The sequence below is a fragment of the Physeter macrocephalus genome, chromosome 9, assembly GCF_002837175.3.
Source record: "Physeter macrocephalus isolate SW-GA chromosome 9, ASM283717v5, whole genome shotgun sequence".
In the NCBI taxonomy this organism is placed as follows: Eukaryota; Metazoa; Chordata; class Mammalia; order Artiodactyla; family Physeteridae; genus Physeter; species Physeter macrocephalus.
In genome coordinates this window covers 34237544-34260378 of record NC_041222.1, presented here as the reverse complement: position 1 = coordinate 34260378, position 22835 = coordinate 34237544, and the positions used below count along the sequence as shown (strand labels likewise).

Below are 22835 nucleotides of genomic sequence, written 5' to 3'. Positions count from 1 at the left end.
GTCAAGATTTCCCTAAAGAAATATTAATGAAGTCATGATTTCCTCCATTAAAATGGAACCTTTGTCAAGAACTGTATGGATGGGGAAATATAAATTATTTTTCTGAAAGTGATCAAGCAACATACAGGTATGTTCTCCAACCAGAAGATGGGAAACTTATGGGATTCCTCATTACAAGAGTTAACATCTGCCCCAAATTTTTTAGTCATTTATAATGTGCTTCAGATAACATCTTAGATGGTGACCCAACACGTATCAGGAGATAACAGGATGTTCGGAGGACATCCCATTCATTAGCCCTTGAACCCATCAAGGCCCTTCCATCTCTAGAATGCACGTCTGGTCCAAGTTTGGCTCCAAGAGGAGCCAGTACTATGGTAATTCATTAGTTCCTAACACACCAGGAAGTGATTGGTAATAAAAATAGAGGCTGATTTCAAGTATCTTTTGTTTCAGCACTCATTAGCTCTGCTCTCAAATTATTCAAAATTATTCAAAGTATTCAAAATATATTTGCCTACATTTTGAATCAATAAGTCCTCTTAATTCTATCATGGACAAATGAAGCCCATTTTGAATGCTGGTCGTAAATAGGCTTTAGGGACCTTGAATAATCTGCTCCCTGGACTTGGAATGTTATAGCCCAGAATGTGAACAGCTCCTAAGAGAACACAACCAACACACAGGTGCATTTTTCAGCTAAAAATTACAAACAACTTCTATATTACATGGCTCCACCTGAGTAAGAATCCCCTCGGCAAGAATATCTCATGATACCATTTATCTACTCACTGCCTCGGGCAACTGAGAAGGCACTCTATTGTAGGAGAAGCATGCCACATAAAAGCAGATTTCCTGGGCAAGAGACATCCTAATAACCCATCACCAGATTAGCAGAGTTCTCAATACAGTAATAGATGCATTTCTATCACCTTAAACAGCTAATGGGGGGGGGGACACTTGGAAGAGCCTGGTTGTTAATTTTCTTTTTAAAGTGTGAACGGTTTTCCTCAGGACACAGCTTGACTTGAGCTCTGTGCTTTAGGCTATCTAACCACCTCTGGGAGGACCCAGAGAGTGCATGCAACAAAAATGCCTCCCATAAAACCCAGTCTTCTACACATGCTCACCTCCCAACCCAGCATCTGGGAAAGGAAGGGCACGGTAGATGTGACAACGATGAAGAAACTGGGTTGGGCAGTGGAGCTGACAAGAGGAGGCTGCACTGCTGGGCTCTTCCTAATCAATGTGGCCTCTTCCTAAACAATGTGGCCAAGTCAACGCACAGCACAGGGCACCTCTCCTCTGCTCTCCTTCCTTCCCTCCAGAGCTTAGGGAACACATGGTGCACCACCCCTACAAGGAGCAACACCCTGTGCCCTGCCAAGCCCCTCAAGATCCCCCATCACCCTCTGTCGCCTGCAACTGTTCTCCTTTTCCCCTGCACCTGTTCAACTCCAAATCTGAAATCAAGGTAAGCATAAGCAAGCCTGGAGCTGATAAGATAATGAGAAGGCCATGGGCCAGAAGGGGTCAAGGAATGCCAAACGCCTGCCTGGCACTTCCAGTGGAACTGGGCTCTGTAACAATGTTTCTCCAGAACCAGGATGAAAGTCTAGCTGTTCCTTCTTTGGTCATAGAGCCCTTTCTCCAGAATACAGACAAGGGACACAGGAAGTTGCTTTCTTAAAATTTCTCCGACCATGGTCATGAGAACTAAAGGCGGTTCAGAGGTCACGGCAATTTATATGTATATATTATAAATATTTTTTAGAACAAAAAAGTATGAAAACTCCTTACTTCATATTATGAACGTGTCCACCCTTATCTGTTCTTCTGGTTTCAGTTAAAATCCTGGGACTTCCCTGGTTGCGCAGTGGTTAAGAATCCGCTTGCCAATGCAGGGGACATGGGTTCGATCCCTGGTCCGGGAAGATCCCAGATGTCGCGGAGCAACTAAGCCCGTGCGCCACAACGACTGGGCTCATGTGCCTGGAGCCCGTGCTCCACGGCAAGAGAAGCCACCGCGATGAGAAGCCCGCGCACCGCAACAAAGAGTAGCCCCCGCTCGCCGCAACTGGAGAAAGCCCGCGTGCAGCAACGAAGACCCAACGCAGCCAATAAATAAATAATTAATTAATTAAAAAAATTAAAGCCCCAAGGGAAAAAAAATGAGCATAGTAACGGAAGAAGAAATGGACACAAGTGGTCCATCTAAGGGTTAATTCCAAATCTTTCCTGGAAGGCCATGGAAAAGGGACGGACTGGCTCCAAATACAAGGCAGCCCCCAAAGTGCTCCACCAAGGTGTGTGAGGCACTCCCAGTGTCCAGGCTCAAAGAGCCAACCTGCTCTCCCTGAAAAGGGCAGAAATGCGCTTGAGCAGCTTGCAGGCAAAGGAAAAGCACTGCTTAAGGCCCAATGAAGAAGAATAAGGAGGAGGAGCAGTGAGTCAAAGGCAGCTGCCTGAGGGTGTCTAAGAAAACACACCCAGGCCTGAGCAGGGCAGCTGAGGAACACCGCGCCTCGCAGGCTCCACCTCCGTGTCTCCTAGGATGTCGCCCTTCCTGCAGGAAGCAAGAGACCCACGCTGATATGACAGGAGGCTTTTGATACCATTCCCTGCGAAGGCAGTGAGACTATCAGCAGCGTGCCGGGCGGCAGGAGGGGCGGCTCTGGGCACACTTGCTCACCCTCCTCGCAGCTCTCGCCCAGCACTCTCCGAGCCGCCTGCCTGCGGGGGAAAGAGCGGAGAGCGAGGGCGGCCAGGAGGAGCCCACCAGACCTGGCCGAGCCCCCCAACGTAGCCCGTCACTCCTGGAGAGGCTGAGGCTCAGGCCCCTTGTCCTGGGCTGACAGTGGCTGGAAACTGGCTGAGATGGCAACGTCGCAGAGGGGAAGCAGAGGAAGTTTCAAAGTTCAGACAGCCTTTAGATTTGGTCCGGTCTCTTCATTCTACGGATTTCTATAGAAATAGTAAAGGAACAAAGGAGCGAAACACCCGTGGGTTAGTCGCGGGAGGCAGGGCAGGAGTACCTGACTGCCTTTCCGTTACAGGCTTTAGAAAAGATACTCACAGCTACACACACCAACATGCAGAGCCACAGGAGTATTTCCCGGCCTGCTCAAACAAACTCTCACACAGCCAGTGTGCCGTTGTTTTTGCATGATCTACTGATTTCCAAAAATATATCACAAGAGTTAGAGAAAAGAGACTTAAACTCTTAACAAGTACCCTGCCATTCTTTTAAGGGCAAACCAGGAACAAAAATTAAAGTCATCCTGTATTATTAGAACAAGTCACAGGAAATGGGTCAGCTCTTTAGGACAAGAGGAAAATTGCATTTGCCATCTGCGGAAAGAACCTGTAATATAATTAAGGAGCTCTGAAAGGTGTAGTTCCTAAAATATCAATTCACGTAGCAAGAACATATCATTGTGTCTTTACCTTAAAAAATAAACTAACCAAAGAACCCTCTCAGACTGACTGGGTATAAAGCAAGCAAAGGCTGGTGCTAGTGCCACCCTCCCTGACTATCTGGGATAGAAACACAATTAGAAAGAGATGTTTTAAAGCTCTCAAGTAAGTGAGGTGAGGATGTTCAAATCATCAAATGAGGAAGATGCGCTATTGCCCAACACAGGCCCACAGCACCTTCTCCCCTGCTAGTACACGCACTGCATCCTATTTTGAAACCCAGTGTCCTGTGATAGATTATCCAGCACAGGCTCGCTAGCTTTCTACTGGTAACCATGCACCAATCTCAAGTCCCCATCCTCTGGAAGGAGAATTTTACCTTTTGTTCGATAACAATGTATTTTGTTTTGCAGACCACGGTGTTGCTACAGAAAGTTAATCACCTCCTCAAAGCACATTCACAAGTGCCTTTCTTTTAATGCATTCAAGCACCCAACTTCCCCTCTCACCAGCTCACCACCACATGATATTTGAAAGAAGCACCAACTTGGAAGTTCCCTAAATCTTAAAGAAACGCACACACCAGAGAATCTAAGGAACCCCTCCTAGCATTTGGTTAAGGAAGCTGTGACGGGAGAATAAACGGGTGGGTGGGATTCCACAGAAGGGTCTTTTTTTGCGGGGTGGGGGGCCTGCAGCAAAAAGCTGGAAGACTGAACAATGGGTGGATGAGACACTGGAGCGTTTCTCTCTAGAAACCACTGGTCAGCTGCAGTCACCAGGAAATACGTGGAAAACGCCACCCGTCACCCCACCGCCTCTTCCCCAAATGCAAATGTAAAAAACAAACACTAAAACTGAAAAAGATGAAAAAAGTTTTTAAAATGTAAAAAAAGAAGCAAAAGAAAAATTCTACTTCAATTTTTTTACTAAGTGATGGTGATAAAAAAAAAAGGGGGGGGAGGGCAAATTCTGGAAAGAGGCAATTAATTCACGATTTCACTTCTCCAAAGGGAAAAACATGAGGCCATCTCTCAGAAATACTCATGAACACGGTTCTAAACATCACTATTCACTTCCTGTAATAGAGCCAAAAAGTCTCACTCTAGCTCTTTTTCTCTAATTTGTGGATCAATTATTGCTCCCTTCTGTGAGACTGCAGAAATACCATGGCATTACTAACATTCTGGTTCCTGACTGCACCACAATCCATCACACACTTCCCTGAAACAGCTATCTGCTTCCAAAGCAGTCAAACTGCTCACAATCTAAGATTAATCCTGTAATAAAGGTGTGTAGAATTTTCAAATTTCAAAGGACTTGTGTAACAGTTTTCCAATCAAACTGCTGGATAAACTGCTATTGACTTTTTAACCCGAAACAATTATGAGAACGTTCAACTGAATCATTCTCCTGAGACAATGAATGAGAAGCAGGGATGGAGACAAAGACGACCTCGCCTTTAAAACAGAATTTTTTAACTGTGCCCCAAGTGGCCCACAAAATGACAAAGAGGCGTGGTAAATGGAGAACAAATCAATGATACCCATTAGAAGAAAGCAAGACATTTAAATTCACTCCCTTCAACTGCTCTTTCTTCTGGGAACTCAGCTGCCCACCCTGTCCTCCTACACCCACAAGTCCCCAGTTACTGAGTCCGCAGTTACAACAGAATGATTGTAAACTGAGCAAGACAAGGTGCTTCGCTGAGCTACAAAGAAACAACGGCCACTATCTTTGCCCTCATGTAGCTTCCACTTTAGTCAGAAACATAGGGCAAGTAGTCATTAACAGTTTCTCATAGTTAAAGGCAAAAAAAGATATGCTTGCTCCAAGGAAATAATATATATCACTCAGGAGTTCAAATTCTCAAGACCGTCTGCTCTCCCCAGTTGTGTAATCCCCGGAAAGCTTCTAGAATGGCCTTCAGATTATTCTGTCTTTTTCTTTGTATTAAGAGCCAATAGAAAAGCCAAAACCAGGAAGGATAATACTCAGAAGGCCATGTCAGGCTGAGGGCACCAACTGTAAAACAACAACTGTGAAAAGTGTTTGTAGTCTTTCCTGCTGGCAAATAAGAAACAGGGAGTGTCTCACATAGTACATTATTTTACACAGAGTAGGTGCTTAATATTTGTTCATATGATCAGCATTCTATATATAACTGTTCTTTCTTATGGTATGTCTGGTAAAAAATTTAGAGGAAATATTTGTTTTCCAAAAACTGGCAAGTGTTTGCTGAATAAATGAATTTGAAATAGCTTGATAACTTTATTCTTTAATAATACTAATTTTGTTCTTAAAATTGAAACATGAGGCTCTTAACAAAATATTCTGCACTGATTTCAGAAACTATGGCTAGGCATAAAGGTCAACCCCAGAGCTACTTAGCAAATTCAGTCTTTGGTTCTGAACACTGCAATATAGATGTTTATTTTGTTTGTAATAAAGTCCAAATTCATGACCACCTAGGATTTATGAACTCATTTACAACAGCATGTTTAGGTCCTTTTTTTCCTTTTTACTACATGTTAGATGAGAAATAAGCCAGGTTTTTTACATATCAGTAAGGTAACAAATCACAGGTGATTGTTGAACCACTGCCTATAATTTTATTAGTAACAGCTGTTCACACAAAATAGAGTTTGGGTCTGAGAATAGCTCTTTCTCTAATGTTACTCCATTCCGGAGAACAAGAGAAAACATTCACTGTTTACTGTAGTCAGTTATTGCCACAGATTTAATTACCAACAGTCACACATTTTACCTTCTACTGCTATTTCACACTTCCCTAGGATTAATTCTGCAGAGATCTTAACATTACTTAAAAGTTTCCCTTTGAAAAAAAATGTCACTACCCTCCCCTTCAACCAGAATATTAGACTTTAAATTTGCTGCTACAAATACTTGTATTTCCCTCAACCCAAAAGAGAGAGTCTGGAGAAAACACATTCTTTCCACCTTCTCAGGGAGAAAGCAATCCTAACCTTCTTAAAATGGCTTCTCTCTCTTGCAAGATGTACCCTTTGAGGTCCCTATTTTTCCTCTACAACACCCAATCCACAGTTCCATTAATACCAAAAGAACTAATAACCTTAAAGAAAAACTAATATGAATGCTGGAATCAAAATCGCCCTTGGCAAATCTCGTTCATTTCTTTTCAAGTGTAAGTTTGCCTGGATCATGAAGAAAAATGTGTTCTTTTCTGCTAAGTTTAGCATAGCACGCAGCCTCACAACTGCAGAAGCTGTTTCAGGTCCTTAAAAATTCATCTGTAATAAAAATCATAACTATATTTAATAGGCATCTCTGAAAATTGAACATAAGCCATCTCTTATAAGGTACAGCTAGGTTGTTCGATTTTTTTTAATGAAAAAGAGGCTATAAAATTTATCTGTAATAAACAAAATGGCCACTAAATTATTCTTCTGGTTCTTCTTCCTAAGCCTACCTAAAATTATGTGAACAGATACATACAGGATAACTTCACTGTTCAGTAGGGTTTTAATTTGCGCCCAAAATTCCCATAAGAAGAAACAATACCTAAGTACAAGTACGAGATTGACAGTCATATGGCAGATCTAGACAATGAATCTACGTGGTTCAATGCAAAAATCTTACTCTGAACGCTTTGTTATATAGTCAGAGCTACAGTTTTGGTTTTTATGAGGCATCGATGCTGCCACTTCACTCTTCAGATACAAACTATAAGTACTTTGTTTCCAAAAAAATAAAATGAAGAAAAAAAGGAAACGCATCCAAACAAATCCTGACATTTAGAAACATATTCAACACTTGCAAGCTAAAAAAGTAGCAAAAAGAAAACCAGCTGGTCTTAAAGCAGCCTCATAAACACTGTATTATGGTATTTCCAGGGAGATTCTGTTACTAGGGTTGCTCAGAAAGAAGCTTTCATTCTGCGGTTCTGAGTAGCCATCCTAGACAGCCACTAACCTCTAGGTTAATTCAGGCATCAACATCCTCATCCTTCCCCTAGTGAACTCTACAGAGGGGTAATGGGGTGGGTGCTTTTACCCAGACCTGTATGCATGAGCTCTCCACACAGTCTAACTTTGTCAGAGCACTCCCAGCCTTCCAGGTGCCTTCTTGCTCTGTAACTGTTCAGTTTTCAATACAAATGTACATCGCTCAAATTAAAAACGTTCTTTCTGCAATTCTTAAGATTTAATCGTTGTGGTTCTCCTCATGTAATTATATATAGGTAAATCGTAAAAATCTGTTCGGTCACCACCTGTACTCTAGAGAATTTAAAAATTCACTCTGTTGAGTGTATCATGGGGAAAAGTATATGGCAAAAACATGAGAGGGTTAAACTAGCCTCTATACAAAACAAAGTAATCAAGACATGGTATGGTTTCTTTTTTTTTTTTTCCTGTAAACTTTCATATTTTAAGTGTGACTATTATCATTCCCAAATGCACCCAGCACAGAACTGTAATACATGGTTCAATATGTGATGTAACATCTTACATTAACACTTCCTATCCTGGAATGCATTTCTATTTAATTGGCTCAAAGAGTTACATACAATTTTTTTTTAAAGATCATGATTTTCTCTGCCACAGAATAAAAACATTACATTTCCCCATGTCTCTATAATGTCTTCATTGTTTTATGGTCCCAATTTCTATTAGGAGGGTTACAAATAAGTTTACTTATTCAACAAATACTTATTGAGACCATTCTATGAATTAGAGATTGTGCCAGAAGCTGGGATTTAATAGTGAACAATACAGAATCAGTCGTCAGTCCCTCTCTCCTAAGCTTCCAGTCTAGAATAGAAAGAAAATCTCCAATCACATATGTAATTCAGTTAGAAGAGCAAGAACATATATTCTTTCATCTAAAACGGGCCTAAACTTTGCCTCTTCAATAGGTGGAATCCAATCAAAAAAAGATTTGCTAAATTTTTCTATTTGATGACTAAGATCTGAAGAGTAAAGATTTCTAAAACATGTAAAATAAGAACAGGTTAGTGGGGGGAAAAAATGTGTCTTCAAGTAACTGAAAATTTCAACATGAATATCCTTGACCGGAAGCAGGCATTCAAGACCACTTGTTTTATACAGACTTAAAGACACATTATATTAAATAGTGTGACCTATGTACCACCAATAGAAATAATTAGTTAATATTCATAAGCATTAATTAAAGGAAACAATGTGGGCTTCCCTGGTGGCGCAGTGAGAGTCCGCCTGCCGATGCAGGCGACACGGGTTCGTGCCCCGGTCCGGGAAGATCCCACATGCCGCAGAGCGGCTAGGCCCGTGAGCCATGGTCGCTGAGCCTGCGCTCCACAACGGGAGAGGCCACAACAGTGAGAGGCCCGCGTACCGGAAAAAAAAAAAAAAAAAGGAAAAAATGTGCGTTACATCTAGGAAGTATATAAAAACTTAAAATATTCTCTTGCATATCTATGTAGAAAACACAGTTTTCTTTGAGGTGTCTAAGAAAATAAACACTATATAAATGAATTTAGAAAATGAATAAAGAAAACAAGAATTCAGAATTTAATACGCTATTTTATGGTAATAGGTTTCTGGGTTCATTTTTTAAAAAGAATAAATATCAAAATGTATAAGTACTGTAGAATTTGGAACATATCAGCATAATTGCTGGATAGGTATCAAGGCAGCCCAAATTTTACTGCCATACTTTCATCTAGGCAGGTAACCACTATTTTCTTTCTAATTTCTCCGTAGTATAAGATTAACTAATTAATTTTATATTTTGCAAGGGGCCCCTGCCAAATAAATCCATTAAAATGGTGTCATGCTTTGAACTACAATTTACTTTGAAAATAACTTTACACTGAATTTCATTTAGATATAAGGATGATTCCTCAATTTAAATAAAGTAGTTAAAAATACTGGTAAACCTTTTGATGGGCATCATTTACATGAATGAACATTGAGTGCAAAGCAGCATCAAAGCAGCACATAAGGCACTCCTCAGAAGGAAACCCTCCCCAATACCTTCCCTGGTTCAAATCAACCATCACTTCTCTCCGGGACTCAAAAATTACAAGCACACACACAAATCTACACTTAGTATATAGCACTGACTATATAAATAGTGTAGGTACTGCAGTAGTTATGCTACAAAAGCAACATACCTAGAACATGAAGCTGTAGCAAATCTTACATGATGTCTAGGGATTGAGTTTCTAACAAAAAGTTGTATAGTTTTAAAATGCTAATAAATGTAGATGTTAAACTGATGTCATATTTTTCTACCACTTCTAATAGGCCATATTTGGGGGCTGGGGTGGGGCTGTATTTAACCCTACTCAAAAATCTAATAAAAAGGGGAGAAAAAAAGTTCTCCACACCACCACTTTAGCAGTAATCTGTTTTAATTTTTTTCCTCATAAAATTATCTCCAAGTTCATTTTTTAAAGCAAAATTTGGTTTGTTTGTTTGTTTTTTAAAAGCACAATATGTTACTTAAGTCCAGTCTGTAATTAAGTGTCCATCTACGGGCATTTCTCCCAAAGTCCTCCTCCTAGACATTCAAACCGAGGCCCTCAGACAGACAAATCCCCTGAGCTCTAACTCACAGCTGCTAGGAACCCAGAGCTGCCACATTTCAGGCAATGGGGTTGGCCTAAGAGACCTCAAATGCCCTATTCACAGCTAAACAGAAACAAATAAAGACTGTACACAGGGCAAAAGAAAAAGAAAAGCCATCCTTAAGTCTCTCTAAAACACACGCTTTTTCCCTTAATCATGCATTAAACTCCATACGTTTCTCTTCCCCCTCTATTTTCTTCTCAATCTTGAGAATTCAGAAAGCATTCAACTACACCTTTTCAGCCATTAGAAGTAGCTCAAAATGAGAATAAAAATTTTTAAAAAAAGATCTTCCTTTTCCAATTGCAGTTTTCCCCTTCCCTGGCTTCATTCCCTAAAGTCCACCCCTCTTATCCAGGGTTTGCCTTCTGTTCTTTATAAATATGTGCACATTTACCTAATCTGGTTTCAAAATGAAGACATTAAGCAGGGAATGTGAGTTAACCATTTGTAACTATTTGTAATCACTGTATTTTGTTCCTTCTTGTAAATGATCCAGTACATAAGCAGTTCAATCCCAAAGGCAATTGGTTCCTTGAACCAGGAGATAGAAAGTTCAAGATAAGAAAGAAAATGCATGCTTCTCAAATCAGAATTGACAATATTCTTTTCTTCCAGAAATGTCTGAGAAGTCTATTTATCATACACGCAAATATCCAGAACACGAGTGCAGACATTTTTCAGGCCTGTTAACTGCAAAGCTGTTTGTTCTTCCAACCACAATAGCTCAGAGTTATGTCGCGCTGGCCTGAACGTTGATTCTGAACATTCTCTCAGAGATAATAATCAATAAAATTCCTAGTTCAGAAATGGCATTTTCTTGCTAACTTAATGTTAAGGCAGAATGTTGGGTTATTTTGTAGAGATTAAAGGGAAATTTTTGCTGTTCACTTCCCGTTTTCCTTCTAGCCCAGATTCCAAAGATATTAAAACGCTGTCCGCTTTAAACAAAAGGTTTCTATTTGCTTCCATGAGAGTAATTGAGGCTGTACTGGTAACTATTGTGAATTCAGGCCTACATCTGGGTTGCCTCATTAAACAAAAGATACCCATCGCTGTCAACAACCATACAGCACAACCCTCCCGTATCCCTCATCTTTATCTGCAAGGAATGGTGGAGAAACACGCCTGTCACCATTAAGAAACTCTTCTGGGTCCCTCCTTTTGGTGGTCTGGTGGTTAGAGAACAGCACTCGTGTGACACATTTGGGCTTGCCTCCCCGCCCCGCGAATACACAAGCCCGCTTTCTTCCGAGAGCCAACCACTCGGCTCCCTCCTCATCGCTCCTCGGAGAATCCAGTGGCGAGTCAGCCCACCGTTCCACCATTCGCTCCCGACCCCGGAAAGCACTGATAATGGATGCACACAGGCCACCCCACCGCACGCCATCCCCCAACGTGGCTCCGCTCGCCACCCTCGGGCCACACATACGCACAGCTCCCCAACCCACCACCCCGCGGGGCGCCGCGGCCACGACACTGGAAGTTCAACCCCCCTGCCCACCTTCCCGCCCCCGCGCCTCCCCCCGAAGCAATGTGCCATTGAGCAAATTGCAGAAGCACCGCAGACAAATGCGCACCCCGAGTGCACAGCCCTTAGGGATACCGAAAGGCACAAGCCGAGGCCCTGGGCAGAGCAACCCCGACCCCTCTGCGCGCGCGCGCGACTCTGTGTACGCGCGCGCGCGCCCAAGAGGGTGCGGGTAGGGGCCGGGAACGCGCCCGGGGAGGGCAGGGGCTAGCCGCGGGCGCCCGGAGGCCGGGGCCACGGTCCCGGGGGGCTGAGGGCGGTGGGTAGGGGGCGCAGGTCCGGCGGGATGGCCCGCGGCGGTCGGCTCCGGCTGTACTCACCGAGCAGCAGCAGCTTGAGCTCCCGGCGGGCGTCCCGCTTGTCCCTGCGGAGCTGCCGCTCAATCTCGTCGTTGATCCGCCGGGCTTCCTTAGCCTCCTCGCTCAGGCAGCACGCCATGATGGACTCCAGAGTCATTCTTCCAAAGTGCCTCCGCTGCAGCCCCGCCGGCACCCCCTGCTCACACGCGCGCACACACACCCTCCCGCCCTCGCTCCCCCGAGGCAGCGGTGGCCGCCGAGCCCCGCCGCCCGGGCGCGCGTCCGGGATGAGCTCGGGGAACCGCCGCGGGGGCCGCGGCCAGGGCCACTAGGTGGGCCGGGGGTGCGGCGGGAGCTGGCGGCTCGAGCCGCCGGGAGGAGCTAGGCGGCCGCGGGAGGCGGCCGCGGGCGCTGGCTCGGGGGGCGCACTGGGGAAGGCCGCCGCGCCCGGCCTCGCTCAGACGCCCGCGCCTCCTTCCCCGGGAACGGGCGGCCCGCCTCGGCCCCCGCGCCGCCGCCGCCGCCGCGGCTCCCCTAAGCCGTGCGCCCGGCGGCGAGAGCACATCCACCGGGGCGTCCCCGCAGCGAGCGGCCGCCGACGGCTCCCTGCGCCCGGCGCGCTCGCTCCTCGCCGCCGCCTGACACGGCTCCCGGGCGCCCTCGGCCCTGCCCGCGCCCACCGCCCGGCTCGCGCGCAAACCCGACTCGCTGGCCCGCCCGCCGCGCGCTCCTTCGCCTCCGCCTCCGCCTCCGCCAGATGCCCACCCCCGGCCCGGATTGCCTGGCGCGGAGCGGCTGCTCAGTGCTCGCCCTCCCCCTCGCCACACACACACATTTTCTTCTTTCTCTGAACTGGAGCACAGATCCGGGAGGGAGGCGGCGGCGGCGGCGGCAGAGGGAGGAGGAGGAGGAGGAGGGAGGGGATGGGCGTGGGAGGAGGGGAGCGGGAGGCGGGGCCGCCGGCCTCTCCTGGAAGGCTTTCCTGGGCTCGCAGCCGCCGCGGCGCGCCTCCCAGTGCGGCTCTCCCCTCGCTCGCGCAGCTCCCGCTCCCGCGCCCTCGGTCTGGCCCGCAGGCTCAGCGGTCACGGCCACCCCCGGCGGGGGGCGGGGCCGGGTCGCTGAGGCGCAGCCGGGGCCGCCGCCAACCTGCAGCTGCCGGCCGGCCGCCCGGGCGTGGTAAAGCGGGAATATGGCGGCCTCCGCCCGCCAGCTGCCCACTGGCCCCGGAACGCGCCCGCGGCTCCTCCGAAAAGGCGGGGATCTCGGCCCAGTAAGCCCCCAGCACCGGCCGGCGCCGCGAACACCCGGTCCGGCTCCCCCGAAGACGGCCTCGGCGCTCCCGCCCCCGGCTCCGGGGCAGCGCGGATCAGCTCCGCCGGGCGGCTCTTGCCCAGTTCGGTGTTCTTTTCCGTTCCTATTTCTAAAACGCCATTCGGTTAGAAAGTATCTCGCGTCACCTCTGACCCCAGTTCTGTCGTAGCAAATAAGGTACACTCAATCGTGGAGTGTGACTGGAGAAGAGAAGGAACTGTCACTGCCTCGCGGAGCGGGGGACGGGGGAGATTTAACAGGAGAAACTGTCCACAGAGTAACTGGAGATAGAAATCTAAATCCTGAGCAGAAAAATGAAGCGGCCCAGTTTCCAAGAGTCTCCTGATAGCTTCCAACTTTTCATGCCATTGAAGTTGTTTTTGTTTTGTTTTTTTACAAGCTCTCCTCTTGTTTTTGAGAAAGGCACACGATGTTTAACATTCTAGACCGAGATGGAATTATGACTTCTGGGAAAATGCAAAGTAATGTGAAATAAAAGAAATGGAAAGAATAAAGAGGAAAATTGGAAAACCAGGATCGCTTCAGCAAAATGCCATTCTAGTATTTTGTTTTTCCACTTTCGATTGAGGCAGTTTACTTTAAATGTTGTTTGCTTATTTTGTTGTAACGTGTCTGATAAATGGCCAGAAAAACTCCTTGCTCGTTCAAGTTTTATTTGATCTAATAGCTACAAGAGGTGAAACTCATACTGCTTTCTGCCTTAATGGAGCCTCAGGTCTTGAGAGTAAATTGTATCTTAAGCAGGGAATCCCTTTTTCACATTTTATGTTTTCTCTGAGATGTCTCTAGTGCAACCTCCTGATCCAGAATGTAAAGTGAGGGCATGACTCTACTATTTCTATAGGTCAAGAGTGCACATAGGATTCTTGGATGATGGGTGTGCGACTGCCTTCTTTCATTTGCCATTACTTCCACCCCTTGAGACACACACACACACACACACACACACACACACACACACACTACACACACCACGATTTAGATCAAACAAGTCATCCAGACATGAGATCTATATTTTAGGCTCCCCTTTTAAAAGGATATTTGGCCTAGAAAATGCAGTTATCCCTTAGTTGAATCCAAGGATGCAGAACCTGTGGATAAGGAGGGCCGACTGTAATTAAATTTCACCTTAGCCAGGAAAGCAGAAAGGACAAACTTCACCCCCTTTATGTGAACGCTGTGAAATCAAAATTTAAAATTAAGTGACTAATGAAGTTAAAGATTGAAATTCAATATGCCAAAATTTTAAATGGCTTCAAGGTAAAAACAATTATAAGTTTGCATCCTCTCAAATATGTCTATACATGAGTTGCAGAGAGATACAAAACATCAGAAAATCAAATAACAGGAAGCTTCAAATAAGTGTCTGGTTTCCTTGCCAAGGATCCTCTGAGATTTTTGAAAATGTCTCCCAAACTATGCTATTAAGCTATCAGGTACTCCATTTTGACTGAATTGACCTAATATTTATTTATTTATTTATTTACTTATTTATTTATATTTATATTTATATATTTGGCTGTACCGGGTCTTAGTTGCGGCACACAGCATCTTTAGTTGCAGCATGTGAACTCTTAGTTGCAGCATGTGGGATCTAGTTCCCTGACCAGGGATCAAATGAAGTTAAAGATTGAAATTCAATATGCCAAAATTTTAAATGGCTTCAAGGTAAAAACAATTATAAGTTTGCATCCTCTCAAATATGTCTATACATGAGTTGCAGAGAGATACAAAACATCAGAAAATCAAATAACAGGAAGCTTCAAATAAGTGTCTGGTTTCCTTGCCAAGGATCCTCTGAGATTTTTGAAAATGTCTCCCAAACTATGCTATTAAGCTATCAGGTACTCCATTTTGACTGAATTGACCTAATATTTATTTATTTATTTATTTACTTATTTATTTATATTTATATTTATATATTTGGCTGTACCGGGTCTTAGTTGCGGCACACAGCATCTTTAGTTGCAGCATGTGAACTCTTAGTTGCAGCATGTGGGATCTAGTTCCCTGACCAGGGATCAAACCCAGGCCCCCTGCATTGGGAGTGTGGAGTCTTAGCCACTGGACCACCAGTGAAGTCCCTGATCTACTTTTTGATGAAAGGAATTAAATTCTTTCAACACATTGTAGAACAAGAAAAGTCTGTTTTGTCACCCCTATATGCCTAGCATCAGGGACACTCCTTGGCACTTGGTAGATATTTGAATGGATTAGATAAATCAATAGGAGGATATTCCTTCAAGTATTGGGAAGAAATCAGGAAGTAAGGAAAACCAACACTCTACAGTGATAAAGTCATATATGAATGTCAATAAGGAAGCAGGAAAATTTCAAGTCTGAGCCCAGATCTACTCAGAAAACTTTGCATATGTATCTGGAAAGCATTTGCCAAGCAAATATTCATACAACCTAAGTCAAGTGAACAAAATCCATGTAGAAACTACTGAAGTTGTTGACCATGTTCTAGAAGCAAATATGCTAAAATATTCAACTAAGCATGGATCATTTTACAAAGTTCATTAAATCAACAAACTTATTCATTGCCTACCATATGTAAATAACGAAGATGAAAATGCAAGAAGAGAGATACTAAGATGAATAAAATATGGTCCTTGCCCTCAATAGGCTTAAAGTCTTAGGGCTCTGAACAGCTATAATAAAAGGAAATGAAATCAATTTGTATTAAAGTTGGGATACAAGTAAAATATAAAGGTATAAAAGGAAGGAATCATTCATTCTGTTCAGGAGAACTGAAGACTTCACAGGAAAGGGGACATTTGGAATGAATAGGTTTTCGATAAATATGTATCTACACCACTTAAGAGGAAATTAGCAATTTCAAATCACTCCCAAACAGACAGTGAGATGATAAACCATTTCGAGAATTCAAGGGCAATTACTAGATAACTGAAAAGCAAACCACAAAACCTTAGGAGCAGTGAACACCAGAGGAAAATGGGAAGACTATCACCTCTTCTGTGACATCCTACCTCCACTGTCATGTCATCCTGTCCTTTGGGTACTGGCAAAGAAAAACAGTCAAAGGCATAGTTCAGTCTCCAGGAGTGATCCTAGGGTCAAAGAGTGTAAAGGTCACAGCCACACTCTCGTAAAAATGCTTGGGGGGAAGGAAAAGCCTGGACTTCTCTTGTTCCCAGTGTCACTTAGCATGTCTGCTTCACACCATGCACTGCACCACTGTAATACCACTGTAATTGTCTATTTCTCTCTCTCTCTCTCTCTCTCTCTCTCTCTTTCCTGAGATTAGGAGCTGCTTGAGAGCAGGGACCTTATCTTTCATGACTGTTTTCAGTGCACCCAAAAGAGTGCCTAGCCTAGAACGGATACTCAGTAAGGAATGAATAAATGCAAGAATACAAAACCTACATCAACAACAAACACACTCGCAAACTGCCTGTCCCAGGCAGTGCGCTATGCCAGATGGCTGAGGCATACAAAGCCCTTAAAGGTTTAATAATCTATTTGGGCAGGCAGTCTGCATGCATAAAACAGCAATGCGAAATGAGAAGCACTGGCTGCTAAGCTACAGTATAGAGAATGAATTGCTAGAGGAGTTTGGAAGAAGGAGCGGTTAGTCAAGCCACCATGCAAAGCAACCTGAAGGAGTAATGGGTAGGCACACAGTGGTCACCTGAAAGATCAATTAGAAGTCAGCCTAAAACATTGCAGATCCTACAAGAGCTGGGAAAGAGCTACTCTGGGCAGAGGTTGCTGGCACAGCAGGCTGGCCAAGGAATAAAGTGGCCTTGCTTTTGAGGAAGGCAGGCAAGCAGGCCCTGGGAGACTCAGAGAGCTATAAATGGCGCCACCTAGAGGACATTTCTCAAATCAGCAGAAAGATTATAATTTTTTGATGAAATAAAGAGGGTTCAGGGTCATGTTGAAGATGAAAAACATGAAAAAAAAGAATACTTTCTTCTGAAAGAGAAGATACCCACACTGCAAAGCCACCAAACATATATTCTAGATGAAGCAGAGTACCTCAGTGACATCTTTCCATTACCACCTTTAGTAATGCATACAAGTAATCCTCTGCCTCTAATCAAATGTACCTATTTTGTGCTTATCCAAAGTTAGCATTATCACAGGCGGCATTGTACCTCACAATGTGAAGACCATCAAAGTTCCACTGCACTGGAAGGCTCTACAAGACTGGCCATATGGGAGCCATTTTTAAGCTGAGTAGACCATGTTTCAGCAAGAAAAGAATGAATAAGCAAATGAATTAATGTGTACTAAAATCAGATAGTGAGGTATCAGATCACCGAAAATCATGATCAAATCCTTTTTGAACCCAAATGGTCAACAATGACTTAGCTAGTATAGGAGCGTCCTTCCTGCCCCAGAGTTACTACAAGTTGGAGACATCTGTTCCCCAAGACTCTCTGGCTATGCTGGTCTCCTGCCTAAGACCAAGGCTGCAAACTCGGTGGTCTCTGAGCTGCAGAAGGGTTGCTTTAGACTTAACGGTGCTAATGCAAAAACTGAATTAGCTGCCAGAACTTAAACATCAAATGATTCACACAGAAATCTGGATTTTAGTTCCTGGTCAAGATCTGGCAATTCCACGCCCATATTCCCAGATGGCAACGTTTTCCACCACCTGCTTTACTCCTCATTGCTGTAAAACCTAAACCAGTTTAAATGCCACATTATAGTAACATGCTGTACCTGTGGGTATTTCAGGTGGGCCCTGGAAAGCAGCTAGCAGGGTGAGGATTGGGTTTTAGAATTAATCAGGTAGTTGATGGAGGCAATTGATTTCTTTCCCATTCTTTGTTTCCATGTTTTTAAATCAAATAATCATTTATCCCATTACACTCATCTCCCTTTGATGATTTCTTATGTAAACCTCAATAATGACGCAGATATTTGTCTATTTTGTTCACTCCTGAACCCAGCACCTAGAACAGGGCCTGGGATGTAGTATCAATAGATTCTTAATAAACATTTGTTGAATGAATGAAAAAGAGACCCTCTAATCAAAGAGGCCACATATTGGCCCGGTGGCAGTCTGCCGATTTTTCCTTAGCCAGATGGTGCCCACCAAAGCTTGGCTCCTTCTGTAAAACGTTCCTTGGCCCTGTGCTTCAAAATCTTGCCTCAAATGGGTTCGCCAAGGAAAATTAGCCACACTAGGGTATCAAGAAAGCTGAAGATGAAACGTTCAAAACCCAGATGGAAACATGTATTAATTCCATGTAAATCAATTTTATAGGAAAGTTGACATTCCTATCACAAATTCATTTCCAGTAATGAGCATGTTATACATGGAGATCATGACACAGTATATAGTCAAAGTTATTAATTACTCAATGTGTGATAAATTAATGAAACACAGTACATGTTGATGAAAAATACATAATTAAAGTATCTGTTGTGCTGCCTTCTCAGTGATTGAAATGGTCTTAATCATAACCTTTCAATTAGTTACCATCCTTGTAAATTTTTCAATCTGCCATTCTGAATTTTACCAAGATGTTAGAAAGCTAATGGCTTTTCAGTCTTAAATAGGAATATAAAATATCTCTTCCAGACCACAAAGTTAGATATAAAGGTATCTCTCTTGTTCATTTTTTCTTTCTTTTTCTATCTCTTAGGCCTACCAAAATCTATTTGAGCCACAAAAATTTCCAAAGGCCTCTTCCAAATTTGTCAGTGTACTTCCATCTTTCCATCTTTATACAAATTCCTTTTTTGTGGGTCTGTGTGATCAAATTTTTTAAAATTATAGTTGATTTACAATGTCATCTTAGTTTTAGGTGTACAGCAAAGTGATTCAGATATATATATTCTTTTTCAGATTATAGATTTTCCATTATAGGTTATTACAAGATATTAAATATAGTTCCCTGTGCTATACAGTAGGTCCTTGTGTATCTATTTCATATATAGTACTGTGTATCTGTTAATCTCAAACTCCTAATTTATCCCTCCCCACACTTTCCCCTCTGGTAACCATAAGTTTGTTTTCTATGTCTGTGAGTCTATTTCTGTTTTGTAAATAAGTTCATTTGTATCATTTTTTTAGATTCCACATATAAGTGATATCATATGGTATTTGTCTTTCTCTGTCTGACTTGCTTCACTTACTAAGTAATCCCTAGGTCCACCCATGTTGCTGCAAAAGGCATTATTTCATTCTTTTTCATGGCTAATATTCCATTGTGTGTGTGTGTTTATTTATATATATATATATATATATATATATATATATATATATATATATACCACATCTTCTTTAACCATTCATCTGTTGATGGACATCTAGGTAGCTTCCATGTCTCGGCTATTGTAAATTGTGCTGCTATGAACTTTGGGGTGCATGTATCTTTTTGAATTAAAGTTTTCTCTGGATATATGCCCAGAAATGGGATTGCAGGAACCTCCATACTGTTTTCCATAGTGGCTGCACAAATTTACATTCCCACCAAAAGTGTAGGAGGGTTCCCTTTTCTCTGCACCCTCTCCAGCATTTGGTATTTGTAGACTTTTTAAACGATGGCCATTCTGACTGGTGTGAGGTGATACCTCACTGTAGTTTTGATTTGCATTTCTCTAATAATTAGTGATGTTGAGCATCTTTTCATGTGCCTGTTGGCCATCTGTATGTTTTCTTTGGAGAAATGTCTATTTAGGTCTTCTGCCCATTTTTCGATTGGGTTGTGGTTTTTTTGTTGTTATTGAATTGTAGGAGCTGTCTGTATATTTTGGAAATTAATCTCCTGTTGGTCTCATCATTTGCAAACATTTTCTCCCAGTCCATAGGATGCCTTTTTGTTTTGTTTATGGTTTCCTTTGCTGTGCAAAAGCTTATGAGTTTGATTAGGTCCCACTGGCCTTATACAAACAAATTCTTAAGAGCTGATTTGGCTTAAATACTTTCAACCATATGAAATGGGACCTAGGATAGAGTGAAGTGAGGACATTTTGTTCACTAGAGGCTCCAATATGGCTTGGCAGAGAACTACTGGTGATCCTCCCTTTATTAAAAAAATTTTTTTTAATGTAGAATCTTTTTTTAAAATTTAAAGTACTTATTAATATGTTTATTTTAAATTTTTATAATTTGTTCTTCATGGATTTTTGTATTAATTTTTTAAAATATTGACTTAAGATATTATGTATCTTGATTGCTGAGATTTTTGGTGCTCTCTTAAATTTTGCACCCAAGACAAATGCCTCACTTGCCTTACCCTATCCTGGCCCTGGTATGGAAGTTATACATGAATTGGCATACAAGTGGAGAATTTGTCACTCCAGGGAAGGAGTGAGCTGTGGAAGATTATCTATTCTTTACAACTTAAAAATATCCATGATTTCTGCCTGTGGAATTGGAACAAAAAAACTGGGTTGAAAAGCCATTGATTGTCCAAATGGAAGAAGTAGAAGCTTCCACAGCCTCCACTAAAACACATGGTATCAGGAAAATCAAATACCCCAAAATGATGAGAAAATGCAGAAAATATCACATATTTTAGGTTCACTATTTGGCTTACATTAAAAAGTGAAGACTGTAAAATGAGAGCTACGAAGCCATGTGATCTAGGGAATTTCTTTTAAATCCAGGAATCATTTCTTAAAAATAAAGCATACTAGAGAGCCAATCTATAAATCTATAAATAAGCCAATCCACTGATGGGGGGTGGGGGGGCGTGTGACATGGAACGCCCACACTTCTTCCTCTTTCCTCTTCCCTCAGGCCATTTTCAAAACCTCTGAGCTAATCCAACTGGCACATTTTACAACAGGGTCATACCTAGAGGGTCTATAAATTGATCCAGGTTCTCCAGCCAGGAAGTGGCAAAGCAAAACTAGTACTTGGGTTTTCTCACTCTCAGTTTTCTATTCCCTATACCCCCTTTCTTAAGACTGAAGGAGTCTTGGAGGAAGTTGTATTTGGCCTCCAGTTTTCCTGGTCTCAGAATTTGTCATCTTTTTGGGAAGAATCTATGGTCATTTAGTCTTTTACCTATTCTCAGGAAGCCTATAACCTACTGATAGTAAATCACAGCTCCCGTCCAGGAGTATTTGCATTTTCAGCTAGATCAAAGCTCCAGTTTAAAGTGTGGTTCTGAACCTTGGCTACACATTAGAATCATCTGGGGAGACTTTAAATAATTCTGGTTGCTGGATTCTCACCCCGAATATTTGGATTTAATTGGTCTGGGGTGGGGCTTACTATATTTTTAGTATTTTTTAATGCCCCCATGTATTCCATTGTGCAGGCAAGATTAAGAACAACTGAGTTATAGTAACAAAACTAATTACATATGTGCAGGCCTCAGCCAGTAGGTGGATAATGCAGCCATAATTACTTAGTGGAGATGGGAAGTAAGGCCAGTCCTGCCTAACACAGAAGCAGTACTAGGCTCAGCACTCACATCACCAGGTCCAAGCAAGCCCCTCCTCCACCGTCTCGTTAGACCTTTAGACCTTTTTTTAAAAACTTATTTATTTAGGCCGCACTGTGTGGCTTGCGGTATCTTAGTTCCCCCACCAGTGATCAAACCCATGCCCCTGCAGTGGAATTGCAGAGTTCTAACCATTGGACAACCAGGGAATTCCCTTTAGAAATTTTTAAATTTCCTTTTCCCCCTCAATTATATTCTTAAAATCTTTATCAATGTCGATTGTCCTGGGTGGGGGGGAGGCTCAGAAAATACAGAAAAACACATAGAAGAAAATTAATATTATCTATAATTCTACCACCCAAAGATAACCCTTGTTTACATTTTTTTTGTTTGGTTTTGAGTCTTTTCAGGTGGATAGACATGAAATTATTTGCAAGTTAAAATCATAGTGGACATACTATGTATTTTTTTTTAATTTGTATAGTTATGTGGAAAAGTGCTCAAATAGAACAAAATTTTACACAAGAAGTGAATCTCCCCTCCTACTGCCAACCCACCTCTCACCTCCTCAGAGGCAGCCAGTGTTACTAGTTATGTGGCAGACATCCAGAAATATCTATAGCTATATCTTCTAGTTACAAAAATGCTTGCATACTGTACAACCTCTTCTGTAATTTGCTTTTCCTACAATACCTCTCAGAGATGGGTCCATGGCCTGCACTTTTCTTTTTGGCAGTGCATAGTTTTCCAGTGCAGATTCCCCACAATTTCTTAACCAGTACATTACTGGTGAGTATTTGTTTCCAGTGTTGTGCTACTTTTCTAATAAATATTTATGTATTTAGTTATTTGCTCTTCCCCTGAATTTTTTTCATTTATTAAATATGCTTCAAAAATTATGCTAGTGGCTACTGTGTATTCCATTGTGTAAATTTATAATAATCCTTTCAAATAACACTGAACTGTTAGACATCTATGCTGTTTCCAATTCTTTATCATTATGAATGATGATGCAATGAACAATCCTTGTATATAAATCTTTGTATCTTCATGTCCCTAGAGTAAATTAAACAGAGTATAATTATTGGTCCAAAGGACACACTCTCCTTAAGGCTTTTGATGTATAGTGACAAATTGTTCTCCAGAAAGTTCATAGCAACTTCCACCAGTAATATATAAAAAGTACCATTTCCCCAACTTTTTTTTTTTTTTTTTTTTTTTTTTTTGTGGTACGCGGGCCTCACTGTTGTGGCCTCTCCCATTGCGGGGCACAGGCTCCGGACGC

General features: G+C 42.6%; 1 protein-coding gene across 1 annotated transcript in view; it reads right to left on the bottom strand.

Annotated features, from left to right (window-relative positions):
* The window catches only part of LOC102979158 (guanine nucleotide-binding protein G(q) subunit alpha), a 302187-nt gene extending 289973 nt beyond the window's left edge, over positions 1-12214 (bottom strand). Inside the window, exon 1 of the mRNA XM_024126785.3 lies at positions 11862-12214. Within this exon, the coding sequence (XP_023982553.1) occupies positions 11862-11997 (136 nt within the window). The 5' untranslated portion in view covers positions 11998-12214. The remainder of the gene's footprint in view (positions 1-11861) is intronic.
* Between the last annotated feature and the right edge of the window lie 10621 nt (positions 12215-22835).